The sequence below is a fragment of the Taudactylus pleione genome, unplaced genomic scaffold (assembly GCF_031769625.1).
Source record: "Taudactylus pleione unplaced genomic scaffold, aTauple2 ptg000867l, whole genome shotgun sequence".
Classification (NCBI taxonomy): Eukaryota; Metazoa; Chordata; class Amphibia; order Anura; family Myobatrachidae; genus Taudactylus; species Taudactylus pleione.
Window position 1 is genome coordinate 749,111 of NW_028285269.1, and position 24,397 is coordinate 773,507.

Here is a 24,397-nt window from a genome sequence, read left to right on the forward strand (position 1 = left end):
TTCATGTTTATGTGGTGCTACGTTACTATGTACTGCTCTAATTTATGCCCTATGTCCCTCCCAAGTGTCCATACCATGTTTGGTAGCTATCTTTTTTTGTCTTCCCTCTTCCCCTTTACCCTTTCATTATTCTTTTGCATTGCTGGTCTACTGGATGGATCTTGGGTGTCGTGACCATTTGATTATTAATGACCTCTGCTAAGACATGGTGGACATTAAAATAGGGATTTGGAACGTTTGGGGGTGTTAACTCCCCAGCAAAGAGGCTCAAGATTCATTTTCTTTACTTAAAGAAACAAAATATTGATGTAGTCTTCTTGCAGGAGACACACCTTGTCCCATCAAAGGTCATTAAGCATCAAAATGTTTAGGAGTGGTAATATTAATAAAATGTTCACTTCAGTTTGAGGTCCAAAATGTGTTCGTTGATCCTAATGGACGTTTTATGTTAGTTAAAATATTATGTAATGTATATGCCCCTAATATAAACTCCAAATTATTTTTCCACAAACACATTGCTAATATCAGCATTCACATGGACACTCCGATAATATTAGGTGCAGATTTTAGTCTGGTTTCATCCCCCTATCTGGATAAATCTAACACAGCTCTCAAATCCGTACTCACTTTGTAGGGTGAAAATGACCCAACATATAGAGGTACAGTATCTTTAAAACACTCCTGTTCTGATGTTGATCAGTGGGTACATTGGGCTATCCTATAAAACAGTGCATAATATCTGGGTGAAAGACCAACCAGTAGAAAGAAAGAAAGAATTCATTCATATTCTCTCTCTCATTCTCTCTCTCTCTCTCTCTCTCTCTCTCTCTCTCTCTCTATATATATATATATATAGAGAGAGAGAGAGAGAGAGAATCTGCTACATCGGGAGAGAAAAAGGAAAGGATCAGACCATCTAAAGCATCCCTCAAAGTTTTCTGCAGCGCTCACCTCCAGGAAACACATTGCTTTTTGCTTATTGTATTCATTTAGTTGTTGGGTGACACCTGGGTTTATTTTAAGTGAGCAGTCTGCATTTGCGCAGTTTTGTGTATTCACTTGTGTTATTTACAGCCCCCAAATCCTCTATTCCTAAATTGGGTGTCCCGGCTTTATCTGATAGATATCTGGAGAGCTTTATAGCCCTTGATTAAGGAATTTTCATGTCTCTCAGTGGCTCACAACACTTTATCAAGATTGACTATATATTAATCTCGCACTCTTTTTCCCCAGGTTTCTCAGGCCACTATAGAAACAAATGGTATTTCAGACTATGCCCTAGTCATGACAACTCTGCATGTCAACACTGATAGGGGTACTGTTAAGCTTTGGAGATTCCCTTTCCATCTTACTACCTGCCTGAAATTTAGAAACAGGCTGGAAGCGGCTTGGAAGGAATATACAGATAACAATATATCCCACTTAGACACTGATCCTCTCCTTTTTTTTTGTAAACTGTGAAGTCGGTTCTCAGAGGAGACATAATCTCTTAAATTGCTAACGCCAATAAAAATATGGCCTCTCCTATGTCCAAACCCTAATTGCCCTGACGGAGGCTTACCAACATTTTAAATCACACCCTACACCTTAAAACATAGATTTATATTTGACAGCAAAAATTCACTTTGATGAACTACTGCAAAACATGGGAGATCACCATCTCTTCTCTGTAAATTACCAATTTCAAAAGTTTGGTAACAAAACTGGAAAGTTATTATCGAATCTCCTTAGAGGATCAAATCCCCCCATAGTGGTCCATCCTCTTAAACAAGCTGATTGTTTCCTCACCGCATCCAGCTCTCAAATCACAGAATTCATGCAGTCTTTCTATACCTCTTTATATTCACCCTCTCCTCCCCCTACTTCTGCCCCAACTCCTACTTCTGACAATCTCACTCCCTCTGTAGATTGGGAAGCTTTATCTTACCTCTCAGTGCCCCCTGAATTCACCAAATCTATAACAGCTGCTATTACACTGGAAGAAGCCAATGAGGTTATCTAACATCTCAAACCTGCCAAAGCTCCAGGTCTGAGTGGGGAGTTTTACAAAATTCAAAAAGCCAGAATTAGTGAAGTCTTAGGGCCAAATGTAATAGGGTGAGAGTTTAGAAAATGTGAGAGTTTAGCAGTAATCTGTTACACTATTACATTGGTAGAGTTGTGTTTTCAAAATGGGAAAACATCTGGATGAGTTTAAATTGTGAGAGTTTTTTGAGTCTGAAAAACATGCGAGATTACATGTTCTCGGACTCTGTTACATTGGCTGAGTTTAAAAAGTGTGAGAGTTTACCTACAGGAGCTTTCTTGCTACTTTCTCAATTACTCTATTCACGTCTGTTTTTTGTAGTACTCCACAACCAAAAATTATAAACATAAAAAGACTAAAAATATTCATTAAAAGAGGAAAACATCTACCAGTAAGTATAAAAGACCGCACATTACTGGGGTATACAGTAGGGCTCTGAATATATGACATGGCAGCCTCATTATCAGCAATATTCATATGACTAGGACTCTTAATGGACAGAGTAAATGTCAGGATACTCATGTTTTCTAATGGATTGTCTAGGGCATGTCTGGACAACCTGTAGTTCACAAACTGTGTGAAAATGACAAGTTCCAGCATACCTTCCCACCGATCAGCTGGTAACACATGCAAAGACTTGAAGAGTCACAGGTTGGCTATGCCTGGTCTAGAGGGTGTATTGAGTTTTTATTATAACTGGACGCCCAGCTCCAATTCCCAGAGACATGGGGGTAGAAATGTAATTCCTATTTTATGACTCTTGATTTTATTATTTGAGAAAATAAAGGTTTTATTAAAGTGTTCCAGGTGGTTTGGAAGGACATAAAAATACAGAAGCGATGTAATAAGATGTCAAAGCAAAGACGACAGCTCTAGAACAACAGGATGCATGTTCAGATGTGTTCCGAAAGAGAAGCAGGTACCACCTCCGCCCAGCAGAATCAACCGCTTTCTATCTGGAAGCAGTACAGAACTATGACCATGTAACATAAGCGGCCACTCCAGCGAGGCCTGTAACAACAGAACAAAAACATCAGACATGCGGCTATGAAAATAAAGGGCATCTAAACACAAAATAAAGGAGGTGGGGATGGGGCAGAGAATGCGCAATAGTACAGTAGAAAGGGGGTAGTAACTGGGGAGAAAACCAAAAGCAGGGGAATAGTTTATAAAAGGGTGACTGCCGGGAGAAATATTAGAAACATAGAAACATAGAATTTGATGGCAGATAAGAACCACTTGGCCCATCTAGTCTGCCCCATTTTTTTTCTGTCATAATTTTTATTGTTATTAATAATTAACATTATAAAACGGAAAACATAATAGCACATCATGATCCACAAATATGTCTTTCGATAACAGATAGTCCTTCAAGTACACAGCAAAACAGATGTTCTATTAATCCTCCCTATCATACAAGGAGAAAATCTACTTAAACAACAATTAGCATTCTATTCAATAATTACATATTAATGTTATATGAATAAAAAATTTCAATCCAAAGACTAGACCTTCTTTAGAAAGACACATCCCCTTCGCCTGTAACTGATACATACCATTTTATTAGATGGAAACTCTGTTTAATTGAGTCTTTCAAATCTAATGACAAGGTTCTTACATATGGCAACCATATGTCAGAGAAGGTTTCAGGCAATCCCTCTTTATTTATAGACATAGCTATACATTCCATATTAAATATGTCACTCTAGGTGCTAGTAAAGCCAGCGTTGGGGTAGATGGTTCAATCCATTTTGAAAGAATCATCTTTTTGGCTGCTCCTGCGATCTCTGATAAAAGCAATTTATTGGCTTTAGATATAGCCAATTCATCAAATCTGCTGCAGAACATCCAGCTAGGTAATAATGGTACTTGTATATATAATGTATTCCTTATATATTGATGAACTTGTACCCAAAACTCTACTGTGCGCGGGCATGTTCAGAGACAACGGTATGTATCTGCCCCTGGGAAAACCACACTTACAGTATAACAATTAGGATTGTCAGCCTGCCCAATTAAGAATTATTTTAGTTTAGGGGTGTAGTATTCATCTCAAAATACATCTCAAGATTTTAGTAGCTTTTACCATTAGTGTAAGTGTAATATCTGGAAAATTTTGTTTCCATTTTGCTAATCCCCTGTAATATTCTCTATCTCTATAATAGATCTAATATTAGAATAAATCCAGGAGGAAGAATACGGCTTCTCCAGTTTGCATTGTTTGTCCTTCACAGACAATATGTTAAGAATTTAAAAGCTATAGCTTTGAACTTGTAAAAAAGGGAAAATCTGTATGTTTATCCTAGGAAATGTATTTTGTTATTGGGTAATTGTAAGAGATTGAAATGAGCAGCTGTCTAAAAATTGGTATAGATATTTTAAATCCTGACATGACCACTTACTAATATGCTGAGAGGACTGCCCCCCACCAAACTTTATATTTCCTACTATTGGTAGAAAAATAGATTCTGAAGATGATATCTTCAACAAAGAGCGAATCGTCTCCAAGCATTACAGGTCGTTTTTAATAATACACTTTCTCTAATCTCTTGTGGAAATAATGAAGAGTATGAAGCAAAGATGCTACATGGGTATGAGGACTAAATGCCTGTTCCAGGGAGACATCAGTATAGTTATTAGCCTGCCCCAACCAATCCATAGCAAAACGATAGTCAGCCGCAGGTGAATACCTCAGAAAACAGGGTAAATTCACCCCCCCTAACTTTGTAGTCTGTTGTAACTTATATAATGAAATCCTGGGAAATGTTTTTTTCGCCCAGATAAAACGCTGCATCTCTTTATTTTACATCTGTAAATCTTTCTTCGAGAGGAAGTATCTGGATGACATAATATTAGAGGGAAACTGACCATTTTAATTATTTCACATCGACCTATGTAAGAGAGAGGTAGCAGACTCCGTTTTCTAAAATCTGAAAAAGTTTGTGCCAGTATTTTAGAATAATCGAATAAAGTTGAGACGGGTGTGGGGGGATCATAATGTCTAAGTATTTTATGCTTCCTTGAACCCATTTAAAAGGGAACTGGTTTTCCCATCCTAATCTTGCTTCCGGATAAAATGCTAAAGCTTCTGTTTTTGTAGTGTTAATCATAAACCCTGCTATCTTTTTAAATACATTCAATTTATTCATTAATAAAGGAACGGCTTGTTTAGGGTTTTGAAAATACAGAAGTAAGTCAAAAGCAAAAGCAGATATTTTTATTTCATGATCTGCTATTCTTATACCTTAACTGTCAGTTTCCAAAAGTGGCGAATTAATGGATCTATAGCCAAATTAAAAAGACGCTGGGAAAGCGGGCACCCTTTTCTTGTCCCACGATATAAGTGAAACTATCGCATATTTAATAAATTGATAGTTAAATATGCCCTTGGTGAGTTATATAATGTTTGGAAGATATGGACAAAGTCTAGTCCAAATTCTTGCAAATGGAACATAAGCAATAAATGTGTCCAGCTAACTCTATCCAACGCTTTATCCGCATCCCAGCTTACCACAATATTATGTTTATTTATAATCTGATGTGTGTGGATCATGGCCGCTATAAGAGTACGGATGTATAAAACAGAGGACCTGCCCTTGATAAAGCCACTTTGTGAGGGGTGAATCAGTCGTGCAAGAATTGGTTGTAAGCGTTGTGCCATCAATTTAGAAAAGATTTTCAAATCTTGATTAAGCAGCGAGATCGGTCTATAAGATGTTACTACAGCTGGGTCTTTACCTGATTTAGGAAACATGATAGGTGCCGTATTAATATCTATTGCAGCTTCCTGCCCTGTAATTATGGAATTATATAGATTAACCAAATGTGGGGTTACTAAGGGAACCAAAAGTTTATAATAGTCAGCACTCAGACCACCTGGGCCAGGTGACTCGCCCAGGGGTAATGTGTTAATTATTCTAGTAATTTCCTCCTCAGTTATTGGATCAATAAGATGTCTACGTTCCTCCACTGTTAGATGTTTAAGCCCCACCTGGTTAAGAAATTCTGTTCCTAAAATAGGATCATCTTGGGGGGCAGCATATAACTCCTCATAACTAGCACAGTCAGTGGGTAAAGGGGGCAAAACTTTTTTTTAAGTATATAAGTGAAAGGAGAAAAACAAAAGGTGGAATAAAAAGACTAAAGACAGAAAGAGGGAGTCTTGTTGAAAGAGACAATGTAATAGCTGATCATCTTAATCATTATTTTTGTTCAGTATTCACTACTGAGAGAGAGGGAAAGGGGCCACAGTTACTGAGAGAGAGGGGAAGGGGCCACAGGTAAGTTGCAGGTGTAATTTAAAAAAATAGGTAGGAACAATCACATTTACAGAGGAGAAGATACTAACAGCACTCTCCAAACTGAAAGTGGATAAATCAATGGGGCCAGATGGGATACATCCAAGGATACTAAAAGAGCTTAAAAGGATGCTGGTAACACCATTAACAGAATTATGCCACCAGTCACTAGTTACTGGTGTAATTCCAGAGGACTGGAAAAGGGCAAATGTTGTCCCACTGCACAAAAGTGGAAGCAAGGAAGAGGCCAGTAACTACCGACCAGTGACTACCGACCAGTGACTACCGACCAGTAACTACCGACCAGTGACTACCGACCAGTGACTACCAACCAGTGACTACCGACCAGTGACCTGACATCAGTAGTAGGGAAATTGATGGAAACACTCTTATAAGGAAGAGTCGTAGATTATCTCAAATCCAGCAATTTGTAGGATCCCAAACAGCATGGATTTACTGGGGGAGATCATGTGTTTCGGGGAGAGAATGGTGTTTCGCAAAAAATACCGTGATTAAGTGACAGCACATGCGCCGACCGGTCGCCTCTGCTACCCCCCCTCTGGTGCTAAGCCCCGCCCCCCGCGATCGCGGACCCCCCGTGACCCCCCTCTCCCTTACTTACACTTACCTGCATGCTCCAGGCCTCCGGTGATGTTCTCCATTCCTCCGGTCAGGTGATCTCCCATACTGCACTGGGGCCCGATCACCTGACGACTGGGCAGCAGTGCACTGTGGGAGACCAGCTGACCGGAGGGGAGACATCTCCGGAGGCCCGATCACCGGTCCCTGGAGTCAGGTAAGTCATTTTTTTTTTTTACTATTTTTTTTTTCTTTTTTTTTTACAGTGATCAGCTTGCGGTCTGTTTAGACCACACAGCTAATTACTGGGACTGACTCCCGGCTCTGCTCTCCCCTATAGAGCAGGGCTGGAGTCCGGTAACCGGGGGAGACCCTGGATAACGCCACCTCCAGGTAACGTTATTATCACAGGGCTTTCCCCGATATTTTTTTCACATTTATTTTTAGTAACTCTGGTCGGATCACATTTCCCATTACAGTTATGGGAAATGCGATCTGCTTTACTAAAAATAAGTAATACTTAGGGCTTGGAGTAGAATTTTACGAATTCTACTCCAAATGCCCTGTAATAACTATAGGTGATACTAAAATAATGTGAAAAGGGTGTGAAAACACCCTTTTTCACATTATTTTAGTAAAAATACTGTTGATGAATAGGCCTCTTAGTATCCTTGGATGTATCCCATCTGGCCCCATTGATTTATCCACTTTCCGTTTTGAGAGTGCTGTTAGTATCTTCTCCTCTGTAAATGTGATTGTTCCTACCTATTTTTTTGGATTACACCTGCAACTTACCTGTGGCCCCTTCCCCTCTCTCTCAGTAGTGAATACTGAACAAAAATTATTATTAAAATGATCAGCTATTACATGGTCTTCCTCAACAAGACTCCCTCTTTCTGTCTTTAGTCTTTTTATTCCACCTCTTGTTTTTCTCCTTTTGCTTATATACTTAAAAAAAGTTTTTCCCCCTTTACCCACTGACTGTGCCATCTTCTCAGCTTTTGTATTTGCCCATCTGATTACTTTCTTAGCCTCCTTCTGTTTTACAAGATACACCTCTTTGTACTCATTACTTTGCGTCTGCTTGTACAGGTTGAGTCTCCCATATCCTAAAATTCCGAAATACAGAATATTCCGAAATACGGATTTTTTTTTGGCATGACTCAGATATTGAAACCTTTGATTTTTGATAGTTCAATGTACACAAACTTTGTCTAAGGCACAAATTATTTCAAATATTGTATAAAAATACCTTCAGGCTTTGTGTATAAGGTGTATATGAAACATAAATGAATTTCATTTCTGTAGACAAACTTTGGCCCTCATTCAGAGCCGTACGCTCTGAGCAGAGCGCACGCTCTGAATGAGGGCCGCCCTCCATAAAAATGGAGCGTCCTCCTGGACGCTCGTATAGCTGTGGGTCACCACCCACAGCCTATACGAGTGTGCAGTTTGATGGCCGCGATGGTCGTGACCATCGCGACCATCGAAACTGCGAGCCGGAGCCTGCGGTTGAGGTTTTCAACCGCAAGCCCCGGAGTGATTTTGGCTCTATCAGAGCCAAAATCACTCCCACTGACATCACTAGTGATGTCAGTGGGCCGGCTTCTGACGGTAGGCGTTCCCTTGGGAACGCCCCCGTCAGGGAGGCACGCCCCCGGCACGCCCACCAAAGGGGGCGTGCTGTCAATCAACATCGACAGCATGCCCCCTTTGATCAGACGAGCGAAGGAAAGTCCTTCGCTCGTCGCGTCTGGCGCATGCGCACGACGGAGCTCCCGCCGTCGTGCGCATGCGCAGAGCACAACATCGACCCACTTGCGAGCGGACAGCCACTTGCGAGTGGGTCTGAATCAGGCCCTTTGTTTGAGCCACAAGATTATTGAAAATATTGTATAAAATTGCCTTCAGGCTGTGTGTATAAGGTGTATATAACACATATATGCATTCTGTGTGTATAAGGTGTATATAACACATAAATGCATTCTGTGTGTATATTTGGGTCCTATTCCCAAGATATTTCATTATGGTATGTATATATTTCAAAATACGGAATATTCTGTTATCCAAAATACTCCTGGTCCCAAGCATTTTGGATATGGGAGACTCAGCCTGTATTTCCTAAAGGCCATCTTTTTTGCTTTCACAATACTTGCTACCTCTTTCCCAGACCACACTGGCTCCTTTTCCTTGTGGTTTTCCTAACCCTTTTGATACAAAGGTCTGTTGCCTTTAATATTGCACTTTTTACATTTCTCTCCTGCTCTCCTTTCAAGTTCCTCCACTCATTAGCATAATGAAGAAAAAAGCTAGACCTGCAAAGGGTGTCAATGAGATAGAAGTCTGATGCATGTTGGGAACAAGACTGGAGAGGATGAATGGATGACTAAAGGGTTTATCACATTCCTGCAGATGTAAGCTCTCAGACAGTGTGCCTTCCCCTGCACTACCCTTACCCCCAGTGCCCCTTCGCTTCTGTCTTCTTCAATGACTGACACCGGCTTCATGGCCGTACGCTGGGTACAGGGTGACAGAGCTGTTGTGCCTTCCCCTGCACTATCCTTACCCCCCAGTGCTCCCTCTCTTCTGTCTTCTTCAATGACTCTGACACTGGCTTCATGCCCGTATGCTGGATACAGAGTCACTTAGAGCTGTTGTGCCTTCCCCTGCACTATCCTTACCCCCCAGTGCTCCCTCTCTTCTGTCTTCTTCAATGACTCTGACACTGGCTTCATGCCCGTATGCTGGATACAGAGTCACTTAGAGCTGTTGTGCCTTCCCCTGCACTATCCTTACCCCCCAGTGCTCTTTCTTTTCTGTCTTCTTCAATGACTGACACCGGCTTCATATCCGTACGCTGGATACAGAGTCACTTAGAGCTGTTGTGCCTTCCCCTGCACTATCCTTACCCCCAGTGCCCCTTCTCTTCTGTCTTCTTCAATTATTCCGACACTGGCAGATCATTTTAATCAGTGGAAGCTGCTTGTGCTATCTATTCGCATCACTGTGTGAAAAAGACGCATTTGAATGTAAAAAGTTGCATGAAAATACGCTAGGCACTACAAAGTCACACAGAGGTCCTGTTTTGTGTGGCGCGACTTGTAGCACACAGAAGATAGATGAATGTGGACACATCTGTAGTTACAAAACTTTCCCGAGCATCAGGACGCCCACTGCTACCTTCTCATATGCACGCATTGGCACTTACAGTACCTTTATAAATATCGGTAACAATGACGCACATCAAGTGAGCATCTTGCCCTTGTGGCAGGTCTCTCCAGCCGCAAACTTGGCAGCTCTCTAACACACAGAGGGCTCTCATGTTGTGAAGGAGATCGCAAAGGACTAATCTATGCACTGTTCTCTACCTGTTGGCTGATCCTGAGCAGTTCTAGGTGTATAGGATACAAACCTGGGCAGTGCTGGGTGTGAGGATACCGGGTGACCTGGGTATCCTGGGGTTCAGGGATCACACAGTGGAGTCAGTCACTCAGGTGGTCGGGATCCTCTGGGTGTGCACAATTCCACTCCAACAACCGCAGTATGAGCATCTCCCGGGTGTCAGTCCCATTATACGCAATTCCCTTCATCTTGCAAAATCCTTGCAGGTGCGGTTTCGGGGCTGTCCGGTAAAACTTCTCCTGCTCTCTCATGACATTTTTAATTTGGTGGCCGGTTGCAACTCCTGACTGACTCTCCATGCTGATATTCTTTGGTGTTAGCATTGCTTCTACTCACTCCCCTGGAATTAGTGCAGGAACTGTGTGATATCCCACCGCTGCCGCAAAATGTGAGGATACCGGGTGACCTGGGTATCCCGGGGTTCAGGGATCACACAGTGGAGCGGGTTATAATGAATGCAAGATGGACTTTATTCATGGAGACACAGAAATCCAGCAAACAGTAAGCAGGGTTATATCATTACAGTCCACTCAGAGTTCAGCAAAGTCTTTTCCAGCTGCTGTATATCTCTTCCCTACCTGGCCAGCAATGTCAGATGTAGCAGGGCACACAGAGCTGCTATATATCTATAGACACCGAGAGGGGACAACAACCCAACCTCCAGAATCACATGATACTCACACACTTCCCCACAATTCCCCTTGCTGCACCACCCTACTTCCCTCTCTCTCTCATTGGTGGGCCCTGGTGTCAGTCTTTCCAGAGAGGAAGGAGGAGGGCTTTGTAACAGGAACACTCCCCTGCTGTCTGCTGCTGGCAAACTTCCTGTATGAGACTTATGCAGACTGAGGGCTTCAATTTAAGAACACAGAACTGGGTCATGGGGTTAACTCTTTTCAACATGCATTCAAGTCCTAGAAGTTCTTTTTCCTTGCCTCCTCACACTGGGTGTGTGCGGTAATGTCCCCTATCAGCTGGGTGATCCTGAGCAGTGCTGGGTGTGTGGGGTAATGTCCCCTTTCAGCTGGGTGATCCAGAGCTGGTGTTCGGGGTACTGTCCCCTACCAGCTGGGTGATACTGGACAGAATTAGGTGTGTGGGGTACTGTCCTCAAACAGCTGGGTGATCAAGAGCAAAACAGGGTGTGTGGGGTCCTGCTGCACTACCAACTGGGTAATCCTGCTGGATGTGTGAGGTACTGTCCCTTACTGGCTGGATGATCCTAAGCAAAGCAGGGTGTGTGGGGGTACTGTCCCCTATCAGCTGAGTGATTCTGGGCAGTGCTGGATGTGTGGGTACTGACCCCTACCAGCAGGATGATCCTGATCAGTGTAGAGTGTGTAAGTTACTGTATCTACCAGCTGGGTGATCATAAGCAGTATTAAGAGTGTGGGGGTACCTGTTGGGTCACTAGAAACTGGTATGATACTTGGACTGTATATAAATGTTACAAGTTTCCACAATATGACAATGAGCAACAAGGGGGGGGGAGGGGCAGAGTGGAGGGATCTAAAAACAGCAGAGATGGGCTGATGGAAGGCGGGACTGGGTGGAGCGGGAGATATACTGTATATATATGTATAAAATATAAATGGGCAGCACTCATGAATCTTCCGAAAATCTCGCACGGTGCTGTCCTAGGTACCCCTTGTCGGGATCCTTAATTATAATACACAAAAGGAGGCACTCGGATAAACATACTGTATATCGACACAGGCAGTAGTTAATCAATGTTCCACTTACCTTGATGCGCTATTCCATCCATGCATTGTGAATAAACCTGGTTTTCTGCTAGACACTACTGCATTTTTAAACATGTTGGATAGGGTTACTGATATTCCTACTATGAGTTTTTTGTGTAGTATAGACATTTTGATTCTTTACACTATTATACCCAATGGGGAAGGTTTATTAGCAGTACGGAAGCTTATAGATGGCAACCCTTTGTATACTGGTCCCGATGTAAATCTGTTTTTGGAGTTATTAGAATTAATCCTGACTCATAATTATTTTCTGTATGACGGGAAGTTTTACCTTCAGGTTTTTGGTTGTGCGATGGGGTCCAATGTGGCCCCATTGTACGCCAATGCCTTTATGATGGTAGCGGAACAAGACATCTTCTTTAGAGATCAGGTTGTCGTCGGCAGCATTAAGGCTTATGCTAGATATATTGACGACCTGTTCGTGATATGGACAGGGTCGGAGGAGCAGTTAGTAAAATTTATGACTGCACATAATGAATCAGGTAGTCCTATTCAGTTTACATTCAATATTGACAGATATTCTATTAATTTTCTGGATGTGTCTGTGTTTCTGAATTGTGAGTTGTTATCAACATCTCTATATAAAAAGCATTCTGATCGCAATACTTTGCTGCATGCGAGTAGCTTCCATCCGGAAGTTGTAAATACAGTTTACCTTTTTCTCAGTTTGTAAGAGCTAAGAGAATATGCAGTGACCCTACAGTAGCTGAACAAGAAATAGACACGATGATGAACAAATTTGAGGAGAGAGGGTACCCATGCTAAAAGCTAAGGAACGGGCTATGCGGATCCCCCGTCAGCAGTTGTTAAGACAGACAGATAAGGATAATGGTAAGAGAAGAGTCCCATGGGTTAATCATTTTAGCCCTATGAGCGGCGTAGTTAGACAGACAGTGAAGCGACTTTAGCCGATTGTACAGTCCGATGTTAGTCTTAATTTACAGAGTATGGAAGTTATGCCATGTTACTCAAGAAGAAGTACCATTAAGGATTTGGTCATGAAAACGGATATCACCAGGTTACAACATAAACAAAGTGAACAAACACATTTTTTGACATCTAAGCCTGGTTGCTTTAGGTGCTTCTGTTGTCTGACTTGTAGATACTTACAGACTGGGCCATATTTTAATCATCCAGAGTGGTACACGCCTTACTATTAGACATAGTTACTTGCACAACGAAATTCATTGTGTATCTTATCAAGTGCCCTAAGCCATGTCGGCAAGACTGAGAGGACATTAAGGGAGAGAGTGGCTGTACATCGCTCTTCGATCAAACAGGCGATCGAGTGTGGGGTGAGTGATCAGCCGGTGGGCCGTCATTTTCTGTCTGCTAAACATAATAATGTACTTTAAAATCGACAAGTTATCGACCATAACCCGGCTGATATATGCAGAGGGGATCGTTCATTAAAACTGCTAAGGTCTGAGGCTCAATGGATACTGAGATTAGGGACTTTGGGCCTGATTCAGAGCTGAACGCTCTGACCAGAGCGCTCGCTCTGAATCAGGGCCCTCCTCCCTGAAAATGGAGCGTCCTCGTGGACGCTCGCATAGCTGTGGGTGACCACCCACAGCATATGCGAGCATCTATGATGATGGTCGCGATGGTCTTGACCATCGCGACCATCGGGCTTGCGACGGAGACCCTGCGGTAGGGTCTCGCTGCCGCAAACCCAGGAGTGATTTTGGCTGTCGCAGTCCAGGTCTCGCGCATGCGCACGACGGAGCTCCCTCCGTCGAGCGCATGCGCAGTGGGGGAACATCGACCCGTTTGCGAGAGTCCTTTGCTCGCGAACGGGTCTGAATTACCCCCTTTATCCCCTAGAGGGTTGAATGTGCATGCTAGTTTACATTGTTTTCTTTGATGCTTTCTATGTTATTGTCGTGGTGTACCCATTCGATTTATGTGCTGAATGCAACATTCAGCTTGTTTATTTATGCTGAGTGGTAATTGCATTATTGTATTTTTCCGTTTCCGTATTTTATTGTGATACCGTGTATCCATGACAATATGACACAGCTGGGCTGACGGGAGCAGTACGATGACATCATTTGGAGGCGTCCTCGTCAGGACCGGGAGTCCAACTGTTGTGTATAAGGTCAGTGTTTTTTATATGTTTTATGTCCTGATGACGAGACAATAAAGTCTCAAAACGTTGATTAACTATTGTCAGTGTATGTTTATCCGAGTGCCTCCAAAAGTTATCCAGCAAAGGGAAACTTGACCAGCACACCACCACATTATTTTATATCCAAAAACATGTAGTTTAATAGAATCTCAAGAAAGCCATCTTCATATAAAAAGCCATCATAATAGTATAAACAGAATACTCATCCATATAGTGTGGATGTTTAATAGCAGGAAATGGGGGCAGTGTATGGTCATTCCGACGGCCCATTTCGGTATTTATATAACCTTCATCAAGGGTCAGCCACAGAGACTGATGTCTAAACATAGCTTAATATACTGTGGTCATTAACCATAAATTACACCCACCTGTTGAAGTGCACCCAGCTGCTAATGGGCATCTGCAAGGAACCAGTATACTCTCCCAAGTTCCCGGAGTACAGGCATATCGTTCCTCCGTACCAGAAGTGACGTTGCGGGACTACGACTGTCAACATCCAGCCGGCCAGATGTGCTAGTCTCTCTCTGGACTCTCATTTAGATCAAAAGGAGAGTCACTCTGAGGGACTTGAGAGGGTAGGGATAGGGGTGACGCTCCACCATCTGTAACATAAAGATACCAAGGATACCATTTTACAGTAGGGGATGAAATAGTCAGAGTAAGGAACCTCCCTCGTCTCCATTTCAAAATGGGATTGTATTTTAGTTATGACTTTGGCAAATGGGGGAGGGGAAGGGGATTTCCAACACTGAGCGATAGTAGCTTTAGCAGAAATCAGAATATGGCCAAGAACATATCGGTCAGATTTGGGAACAGAGATTGGATACCAGTGGAGAAGGGCGAGGGAAGGATCTGGGGTTAAGGTGAGACCTAGGACATCTTTAATAAAATTGAACACTTCCTCCCAGAAGGGGCGTATTAAAGGGCAGTCCCAGAAGACATGAAAAATAGATCCTTCAGAATGACAGAGACGCCAACAGAACTTTGAGACTGTAGGCCAAATTTTATGCAATCTAGAGGGTGTCAAATATAATCTATTTAAAAGTTTTACATACATTTCAATATGATTAGTGCATTTAGATATAGAGAAGGTAGAGAGATATATAGTCTCCCATTGTGAGAGGGTAAAGGTACGATGAAGATCTGCCTCCCACCGGAGCTGAGCAGGGGACTTAACCATCGGGGCTATGGGAGACAGTACGGAATACCAAAAAGATATTGCGCCCCTAGAGGAGGGGTTATTAAATTTACTCAGAATTAGATGTGGTGGGGTCTGGAATATAGTAGGGCCGGTGTTCATCAGAGTATACCAACGTGTAAGTTGGAGATAATAAAACCAGGCTGAGGATCCCAATGGGTACTTAATGCACAGGTCTGAGTATGATAATATAGAGGACGGGGAAAGAAAGTCTGCGAAAGACACCATGCCCAAAGACATCCAGTAGGACAAATTGAGATTAGGCAAGATCCTGCTCAGCGCCTGAAGGGAAACATTTCTGGTAGGTAAGGCAAAGTCAAAATGGGCCGAGAGACTGTTATCCCAAACTTTTAAAGTATCCAAAATTGTTTTAGGGAATAAAGGGAGTTGTGGTCGCAATCTATGAAGTATCCATAAAAGATCAGGAAGGGGAAAGCGCCGCAGGAGGGAACGTTCCAGATCAACCCAGGGTTTGACTGCAGGAGGAAGAGACCAGTCACATATTTGGGAAAGAAGGGCCGCTTCATGATATCTAGTTAGGTCAGGAAGATTAAGGCCTCCCTGAGGTTTAGAACAAACCATACGACTATAAGCCATTTTATGAGCTTTACCTCTCCAAACATAAGAAACCATCAAGCGGCGCATCTGTTGCAGCAATTTCCTTGGGATAGCATATGGAATAGCACGGAATAAGTACATCAATTTTGGTAAGAGCATCATTTTGAACGCCGCTATACGGCCCAACCAGGAGATCTCGTGGCTCATCCAAGCATTAGCTAGAGAGGACAGTTGCAGTAAAAGGGGAGCATAATTTCCAGTAAAGACGTCATCAATGGAGGATGGTATATTAATTCCCAGATAAGATAGGGAAGACTTCTTCCAAATAAAAGGATAATGACTCTTTAATGATCATAAATAGGAAGGAGGGATATTAATAGGTAGAGCTTCAGTTTTTGTAACATTCAATTTGTAGTAGGAAGCTGCGCTGTAATTATCTAAAATGCCTTGGAGCGCTGGCAACGAAATCTCCGGGTCGGTGACAAACAACAAAGCATCATCTGCAAACAGACAAAGCTTATGGGATGTATCATAAACAGAGAGCCCTGGGAACTCAGGTGATTGTCGAATCTTTTGAGCAAGAGGTTCTATGGCCAACACGTATATTAATGGGGAAAGTGGGCACCCCTGTCTTGTGCCGTTAGAAATTGAGAAGGGTGAGGAGAGAAACCCGTTACTAAAGACACAAGCAGAGGGATCAGAGTAAAGGGCATTAATGGATCGGAGAATATCACCCCGAAATCCATACCGATATAGAACCTGACGCATATAGTCCCAGTGAAGCCGGTCAAACGCCTTCTCAGCGTCAAGGGATAAAAGAAGGCATTGTTCCTTATTGAACGACACCCATTCCACTAAGTCCAAAATCCTCCGGGTGTTGTCTGGAGCCTGGCGCCCATGAACAAACCCAACCTGATCAGGATGTATCAAACGGGGAAGAAGTGGATTCAAGCGGTTGGCAATCAATTCAGCGAAAATTTTTACATCCGTATTAAGGAGCGCGATGGGTCTATAATTTTTACTCTCAGAGGGGTCTTTACCAGGCTTCGGGATGGTGACAATTTGTGCTTCTACCATTTCGGGTGGGAAGGATCCAATATCGGAAGCTTCCATAAATAAGTTTAGCAAAATTGGGGAGAGAGTTTCAGTGAATACAGAGTAAAAGGAATTTGAAAAGCCATCAGGGCCAGGGGCTTTGCCCTTGGGTAGTTTCTGAATGACTTCCTGAATTTCCTTCAAGGACCAAGGAGCGTTCAGGGATGCCAGGTCATCCGCATCCAGAGAGGGAAAAGATAAATTATCTAGAAAAGAGGATATAACAGTAGCTGAAGGTTGGGGTATTGAGGGGTCCTCACGTAGATTATATAATTTCGCATAATAATCCGAAAATAAATTAGCAATGTCAAGAGGGTTAAGGCATTTCGTTCCCGAGGGGGTTAATAGGCATTTAATTCTATTGCGAGCTTGCTGGCCCCGTAGCTTACGCGCTAATAGGTGGGAGGCTTTATTGCCGGCCGTATAAAACTTATGTCGTAAACGAGAGAAAGCCACCTGCATACGTGACATAAATAACTTTTGGAGTTGCGCTCGCACTTCTTGGAGTTGTTTGCGCAATATTCTAGTGAGATGAGTTTGATTTTGGGATTCTAAGGACCGTAGGGAAGATTCCAGATCCTTCTGTAGTTGGCGAGAGCGAGCCTTAAATTGAGCTCCTTTTTGAATGGAAGTACCACGGAGAACTGCTTTTAAGGCACACCAATGTGTGAAAACAGAGGTATCGGTGGGGGGGTTAGTCTGAATATATAATTTAAGAGAATCAGTAAGGGCCTGCAGAGTCTCGAGGTCTTTTAATTGATAGTCAGGAAGACGCCAGGGACGCCTAGAGGGGATGCGTTGACCTATACTCCAAATCCACAGGACAGGCGCATGGTCAGACCAAGCCATAGGGAGGATTTTAACCTTTTTAGTAGATTGTAGAGTTCGTTTATCCAGAAGGACTAGGTCAATTCTGGAGTAGTTATTGTGGACTGAAGAATGAAAGGTATAATCCCTCTCCTCTGGTAGGTAAGTACGCCAAGCGTCATACAAATCATATTCCGCCAATAATTTCTTAAAGGCCAACGATGGGCCCATTTCACGAGGGGAAGAAGAATGTACCTGCGGTGAGGATCTGTCTAGTTTAGGATCGAGGACTAAATTGAAGTCGCCCAGCAAAATAAGTGCACCCTGTCTAACTTTAGAAATCTCCTCAAAGGTGTCTCGTAAAAAGGGAACCTGTCGGGAATTGGGGGCATATAGAGATACCAAAGTGACTAAAGTCTCCTCAACCTTCCCAATGAGAATAAGAAACCTGCCATTCCCATCTTCCACTTTCCTATGTAACTCAAATGGGGTGTTAACATGAAACAGTATAGCAACTCCATTACGTTTGAGAGGGCTATTAGCCGTATAGCATACAGGGTATCGGTGATCCTTAAATACGGGGGGAGCTGAGGATGAGAAATGAGTCTCCTGGAGAGCTACAATATTGGCCTTATGATAATGAAAAGTAGAAAGAGCCAAGCGTCTCTTTTGTGGGGAATTAAGCCCCTTGACATTTAGCGAAAGAACCTTAACCATTGGGACATTTAATACAGTGCATAATGTAGACTGCTCCAAACATACGTGTCAGACGGCAACAAAACAAAAAAGGAAAATTACAGGTGTAAATAAAAAAAAAGGAGAGAAATAAAAAACAAAGACAAAAAGGAGAAATAGAGAACCCAAAAGGCCCAGTATATCGGGCCACAGTAGATGCCGTGAGAAAACAATACGGCAACATGGTTAACATGTGGGGCAGGTCGTGACAATACCCATCCCTGAGACCTATTATGAGACATAATAAAAACATATAATGATAGAACATATCTACCTACCCCACTCCACCCTAACAACAGGGAAATAAATCCAATACATACTGTGATGGAAAAGAGGGTAGGAGGAGGGAAAAGGGATTATTGTAATCAAACAGTAAACCACTTATTGTAAACAGAACAATACACAGAAGTTGTAAATCAACAACAGACCTTACATCAGTAAGTTCTTATCTAAAAGAATCAACATGAAACGACTGCAAAAGAAATCCAAATCTGTATCTATGGAAGAAACAGAGTTCTGACGTTGGGAAAAAAAAAAGAAAGGGAAATGGAAAGGATTTCAAAAAAGGCAGCATATATCGGCTTCATCCCACTCGAGACCACTCCGATTGGATAGGGAGAGCTTGTGAGGATGTAGGAATCGAGACCGGAATCTTCCATTCTGCTAACAATTTAGCGCCAGCTTCCGGGGAGGAGATTATAAATGTCGATCCATCTTTTCGTACTAGAAGTTTCACCGGGAACCCCCATCTATACTGGATGTCGTTATCCCGAAGCGCCTTCGTGAGAGGTTGGAATGTCCTCCGTGTATTGATAGCATGGATTGAGAAGTCAGGAAACAACTGTAGGTTATTAAGAACTTCCACATCTGTCGAATCGCGTGCCGCCCTGAGTATCTCTTCTTTAATATGAAAGAAGTGAAGCCGCAGGAGAACGTCCCTGGGGGAGCCTGCTGGAGCAGAGCGGGGCTTAGGTAATCGATGAATGCGGTCGATCAATAAATCGCGGACTTTTACAGATGGCAATAGCTTCTGAAAGATGTTTAAAGCAAAGGTCTGGAGTTCTGAATTTAATACCGATTCCGGGACGCCTCTAATTTTAACGTTGTTCCTCCTAGATCTATCTTCTAAATCTGCCAATTTATTTTTGACAGCCGTCAAATCTGTGAGGACCGAATTGTGAGAGGTTAGAAGGTCATTATGCGAGGAGACTAGTTCTTGCATCTTAGTCTCCAAGTTATTCGTGCGGTCTCCAATACCTGTCACTTCAGTAGTGAGTTGTTTAATAGACACTTGAAAGTCAGAGGTAAGGTCCGTGCGAAATGCCTGAAGCATTTGTTGAAGAGTGCGGACAGTAAGCGGAGCATCAGCAGAAATATCAAGGTTGACATCAGGGCCAGGCGAAGGAACAACTTTGGTTGTCAACGGAGATTTCCCAGTAGAGGAAGAATCGGTGGTTTTCTGTGCTACAAATTTAATAGGAGGTGCGAGAGTAGACAACTTGCCTCTTTTGTTGGGCATACTGGCGTCTTCGTATAGCAAATATAGAAAGATGGATGGTTACTGTTACCAACAGTGTAGTATTAGGTAAATATGGGCTGTGGAGGTCTCATAGGGATGAGAGAGGAAATCACTGAAAAAACAACATGGCAGCAATGTATGCTATTATCCTGGTATGAGGAAGATGTAGAGAGTTGCAATATTCACCCAATGGGGGGATTGTAGTAATGAAATGGACAGGGCATAAAGCAGAGTGATAATAACAGAGCCAGCAGGAAGCAGGTATGCTGTGGGCATGTAGCCCTGATCCAAAATGGCGCCCCCGGCTTCCCCAGAGGTGTCTAATGTAACCTGATGGTCAGCAGCTCTGGGAGAGGAGAGGTCCGTCCGGCACAGCAGAGAAAAGTAGAGGTCAGGGGGGACACTCACCGCGACCAGACGCGCCGGGCAGCGCCCGCGACAGCGGCGTCACGCGGGACCCCGCCGGAGCTTCAGACTGTGATCCGCGGCACCCGGGTGGTGAGTACTCCGCCTGTAAGATGGTAGGTCGGCTGGGGAGGACAGCAGCTGGTAATAGGCGACCCGGCGTCCACACCAACTTCAGGGCAGGCCTGTGAGGAGTATCGTCGGGCCGCGCGGCACTCCGTTATCCGCCGAGGGCGGGTCTCAGGAAATTTAGGCCGCGGCTTCTGGCGCGAAAAGGCCGCTGGTCTCCCGTCTCCGCACCAACGACTCCAGGGTAGAAGGTTTCACTACCCCTATATCCAGGTCGGCTGTAACTTAAGGAGCGGGGGATGAAAAAGACCCTTTATGTGTAGGAAAGTGAGGTTATTGCCGTCTTTTAGACGGAGCTCCTGATCAGTGCTGCCACTCAGGTCTGCAGTCAGGCCACGCCCCCAGGAGATGTAGATTTTAATTTATAGATCCATTCGCATTGTAAAAGGGAGCGATGTCTATCTCCCCCTCTGCGTAATGGTGGAATGTAGTCCACTGGCATAAAGCGAAAGTCTTTAATCAAATGTCCACAGGACACAAAATGTTTGTCAACTGGAGGTGTGCTGGAATCAATTTTTTTCTGTAGCTTTTGTAATTGATCTCCTATGCATACCAATTCTTTCCTTCAGCATACATATTGTTTTGCACACGTATAGCTTATTGCATGGACATATAATCACATAAATGATGCATTTAGACTCAAGTCATCCGAAGTTTTAAACAATAAGATTTGCCAGTTGCTGGGTCACAGAATCTATCTCCAGTATGCATGTAACGGCAATTCACGCACTTAGCGCATTTAAATGCACCATTCTGTAGGGAGAGCTAATTGGAATTGGTGCTAACCCCAGGGCTGACCTCAGAGAACGCTAAACATTTTTTTAGATTACGACTTCTTTTGTAGCAAAATAATGGCGTGTTGATACAGTTGCTACCGATTATAGAGTTAGTCTGCAATATATGCCAGTGATTCAATATTGCTTTGCGGATATGGCCAGAGGATAGAGAGTAGGTAGTAGGAATATCATTCGGTCCTCTAATTTATCATTAGGTTTAGAAACCAATAGTTCTTCTCTAAAGTAGAAGACATTTTTCAATTACATCTTGACCTTCTCGTCCATCATATCCTCTCTGTAAGAAGCTCTGCCCCATTTTGTTTAATGCTGTGGGAAGTTCATCGGTATTTGATGTGATGCGGACCACTTTAAGAAGTTGGGAGTAGGGGAGTCCCCTCTTGAGAGCATGTAGGTGGAAACTATTTGCACACAAAAGTGTTCTTGTCCGTAGGCTTTTTAAACATTTTAGTTTTAAGTTTCCCCTCTACAATAGAGACAAGAACATCTAGAAACTCTATACGCTGCAGACTACTCTTATGTGTAAACTTAATGGAAGTTTCCATTTGATTAAGACTATGTACAAATATATCCAAATCAACAGCACTCCCTGTCCTATCAAAAAAAGTAAGTAATATAGGTGGTCTCATAAATTTACATGTATAGATTAGCAAAAGCGGGCCATATTAGACCCCATTGCCATTCCTTTTAATTGTAAATAAAATGCATTATTAAATAAGAAATAATTCTTATGTAGAATAACCTCCATTAACAATATCAAAAAATCAACAGGGGGCCATTGTACCATGTACTTTCCGAGATCACCTTCCTTACTGCTTCCAACCCCTCAGTATGGTCTATATTGGTATACAAGCTTGACACATCTAAGGATACCAGTAGAAATCTTTTGGTAAGCATTCAAGCTGTCTTAATTTCAGCAAAAAAATCTGTAGTATCCTTTAAATAATATGGTGTCTTTTGTACAATCGATTGTAAATAATAGTCACAATATTACTATTATTATTATCCTTTATTTATATGGCACCACAAGTGTTCCGCAGCGCCTTACATGGTACATAAAACTAATAAGTGAACAAGAAACAAGTAACTTACAGTACATTACAGTGCAGGACAAGGACACGATTTATATACATTGCTGCAATAGGGATTAATGCACTCACAATAAGCAGCAGGGAGTTGTCAGTCAAGTGTTAGGTGCCCTTATGGGGAGTAAGGAGTAAAATAAAATGTAAAGAGAAGCATATCAGGGAAGAGGATAATCCTGTATTAGAAAGTTTACAGTCTGTTCATCTATCCAATTATTGTTAAATCCAAGTTGAATAATGGAATCAATTTCCCGTTTATACATACCCGTCGTATCAAAAGGCAATTTTTTGTAACACGAAGTGTCGGCCAATTGGCTCAACACTTCATTAACATAATCAGACCTATTTAATATTACAATGCCACCGCCTTTATCGACGGGGCAAATTATTATGTCAGAGTTATTTTTTAAGGATTTGATAGTCCTGATGTCTACCTTTTTCTGTCGTCTAATAAATGGTAATGTATCCCTTTTTTCTACAAAGGTCTCTAAGAGGCATTGTTGGAAGGGGGGGCAAACTGATTCTTAGGTTTAAATGGCAAATTTATCCTATGTTGGTCGACATTAGTAGTATATTTATTAAAATGGCCCTTAAGTCGAAGTTGTCTTTGGAATTTATGAAGCTCGGTTTCCTATTGGAAATCAGTTTGTTTATGTGTTTGGACAAATGATAATCCCTTGGACAGAACAGCTTGTTCCACTTCCAATAGTTTGTAGCCTAATAAATTAAATACAACAATTTCCTGGCTCCCCTCCTGGATTTTTCCTGTTTGCTTTTTGTGTTTGAGGCCCCCTCTTCTACAGGGTCTTTTCCGGTTTTGTTTTTGCTGAGGGTGTAGGCCTGGAAGTGGAGGACTGATCAGAATCACTTATGGTGGTATGGGAGACTATGTCAGTAAAAGTAGTATTCGTCCTCCTCTTGATATATTGGCCGCGTCTCCAATTCCTCCTTGAGCCTTGATTTACCAACCAAGGATAAACACGGAGCTCTTTGTAGTCTCTCACCTTTCTATATTTGTTCTTTTTGAAACTCAACAAATCCATCTTAAAATTTGTGACACTCTCCTGTAATTTAGCTAACCAATCAGTACTGGTATCCTTTTTGAGTGTTTATCCCAAAGAAACCAGAATATCCTGCACAGGAATAATAACCACTGCTATATTTCACATCTAAAAGGCTGTATGGTGAACAAGCCCGTTGTGGTAAAACACATATCCAGTCAGGCACTCCCCACTGCAGGAGGGAGCAGCACGGTAGCAGGGTGTCAGGCACAATCCTTCGGTCATTTTAACTCAGGTACTCTTCTTCAGGTGGGTCATGACCTGGTCCGGTGGTGCATTCAGATTTCTGCAATGCTTTCAGCAACAGACACTGCCTAACACCACATACGGATCGGTGTCCCCCACCTCTCCCTTTATTATCTATCGGATTTATTCCTGATCCCTCTCTCATCCAAGTGTCCGCTCATAGAAGACCCTGGACAGCAGAGGGGACCAGGTACTTGTACTCCGTACTTACCATTTAATTATCTATGGGGTTATGTGACACTACATGATATTATCTGCCTATAGTAATTTATAATATTTAAGTATGTCATCCGGGATCTTATATAAATCAGTATTAGGTCATCTGGGATATTTACACCTACAGGGTGGTCTTTGCTCTCCCCTTTTTCAGAGTACTCTGCTAGCATTTCATGTGTATATTTATATATTTTTGGTTACATTGAGGTAGTATCCAACCTGGCAATAGGATTAAATAATTTGTTGCACCCGGGGATCATTTGCATATGTGTTGGCCATACATGGTATATGAATTTGGGATGATACCCAGCAGACATGCTATTATCACACTCAATGTATAGATTTATCTC

At 42.5% G+C, this 24,397-nt stretch overlaps 1 protein-coding gene across 2 annotated transcripts in view; it reads right to left on the reverse strand.

The window, feature by feature from the left end:
* Positions 1 to 2,726: 2,726 nt before the first annotated feature.
* The window catches only part of LOC148474224 (tRNA wybutosine-synthesizing protein 4-like), a 289,412-nt gene continuing 267,741 nt past the window's right edge, over positions 2,727 to 24,397 (reverse strand). Inside the window, exons 15-16 of one of the 2 annotated variants that reach the window (XR_015872909.1) lie at positions 14,568 to 14,801; positions 2,958 to 3,037 (exon numbers count right to left, since the gene is read on the reverse strand). Coding sequence is in view for 1 of the 2 variants with exons in the window: in XM_088458915.1 (XP_088315041.1) it covers positions 2,879 to 3,037 (159 nt within the window). In the remaining variant the exon portion in view is untranslated. Of the gene's footprint in view, positions 3,038 to 14,567; positions 14,802 to 24,397 lie in introns of both variants that reach the window. The other variant, XM_088458915.1, reaches the window with a different exon arrangement.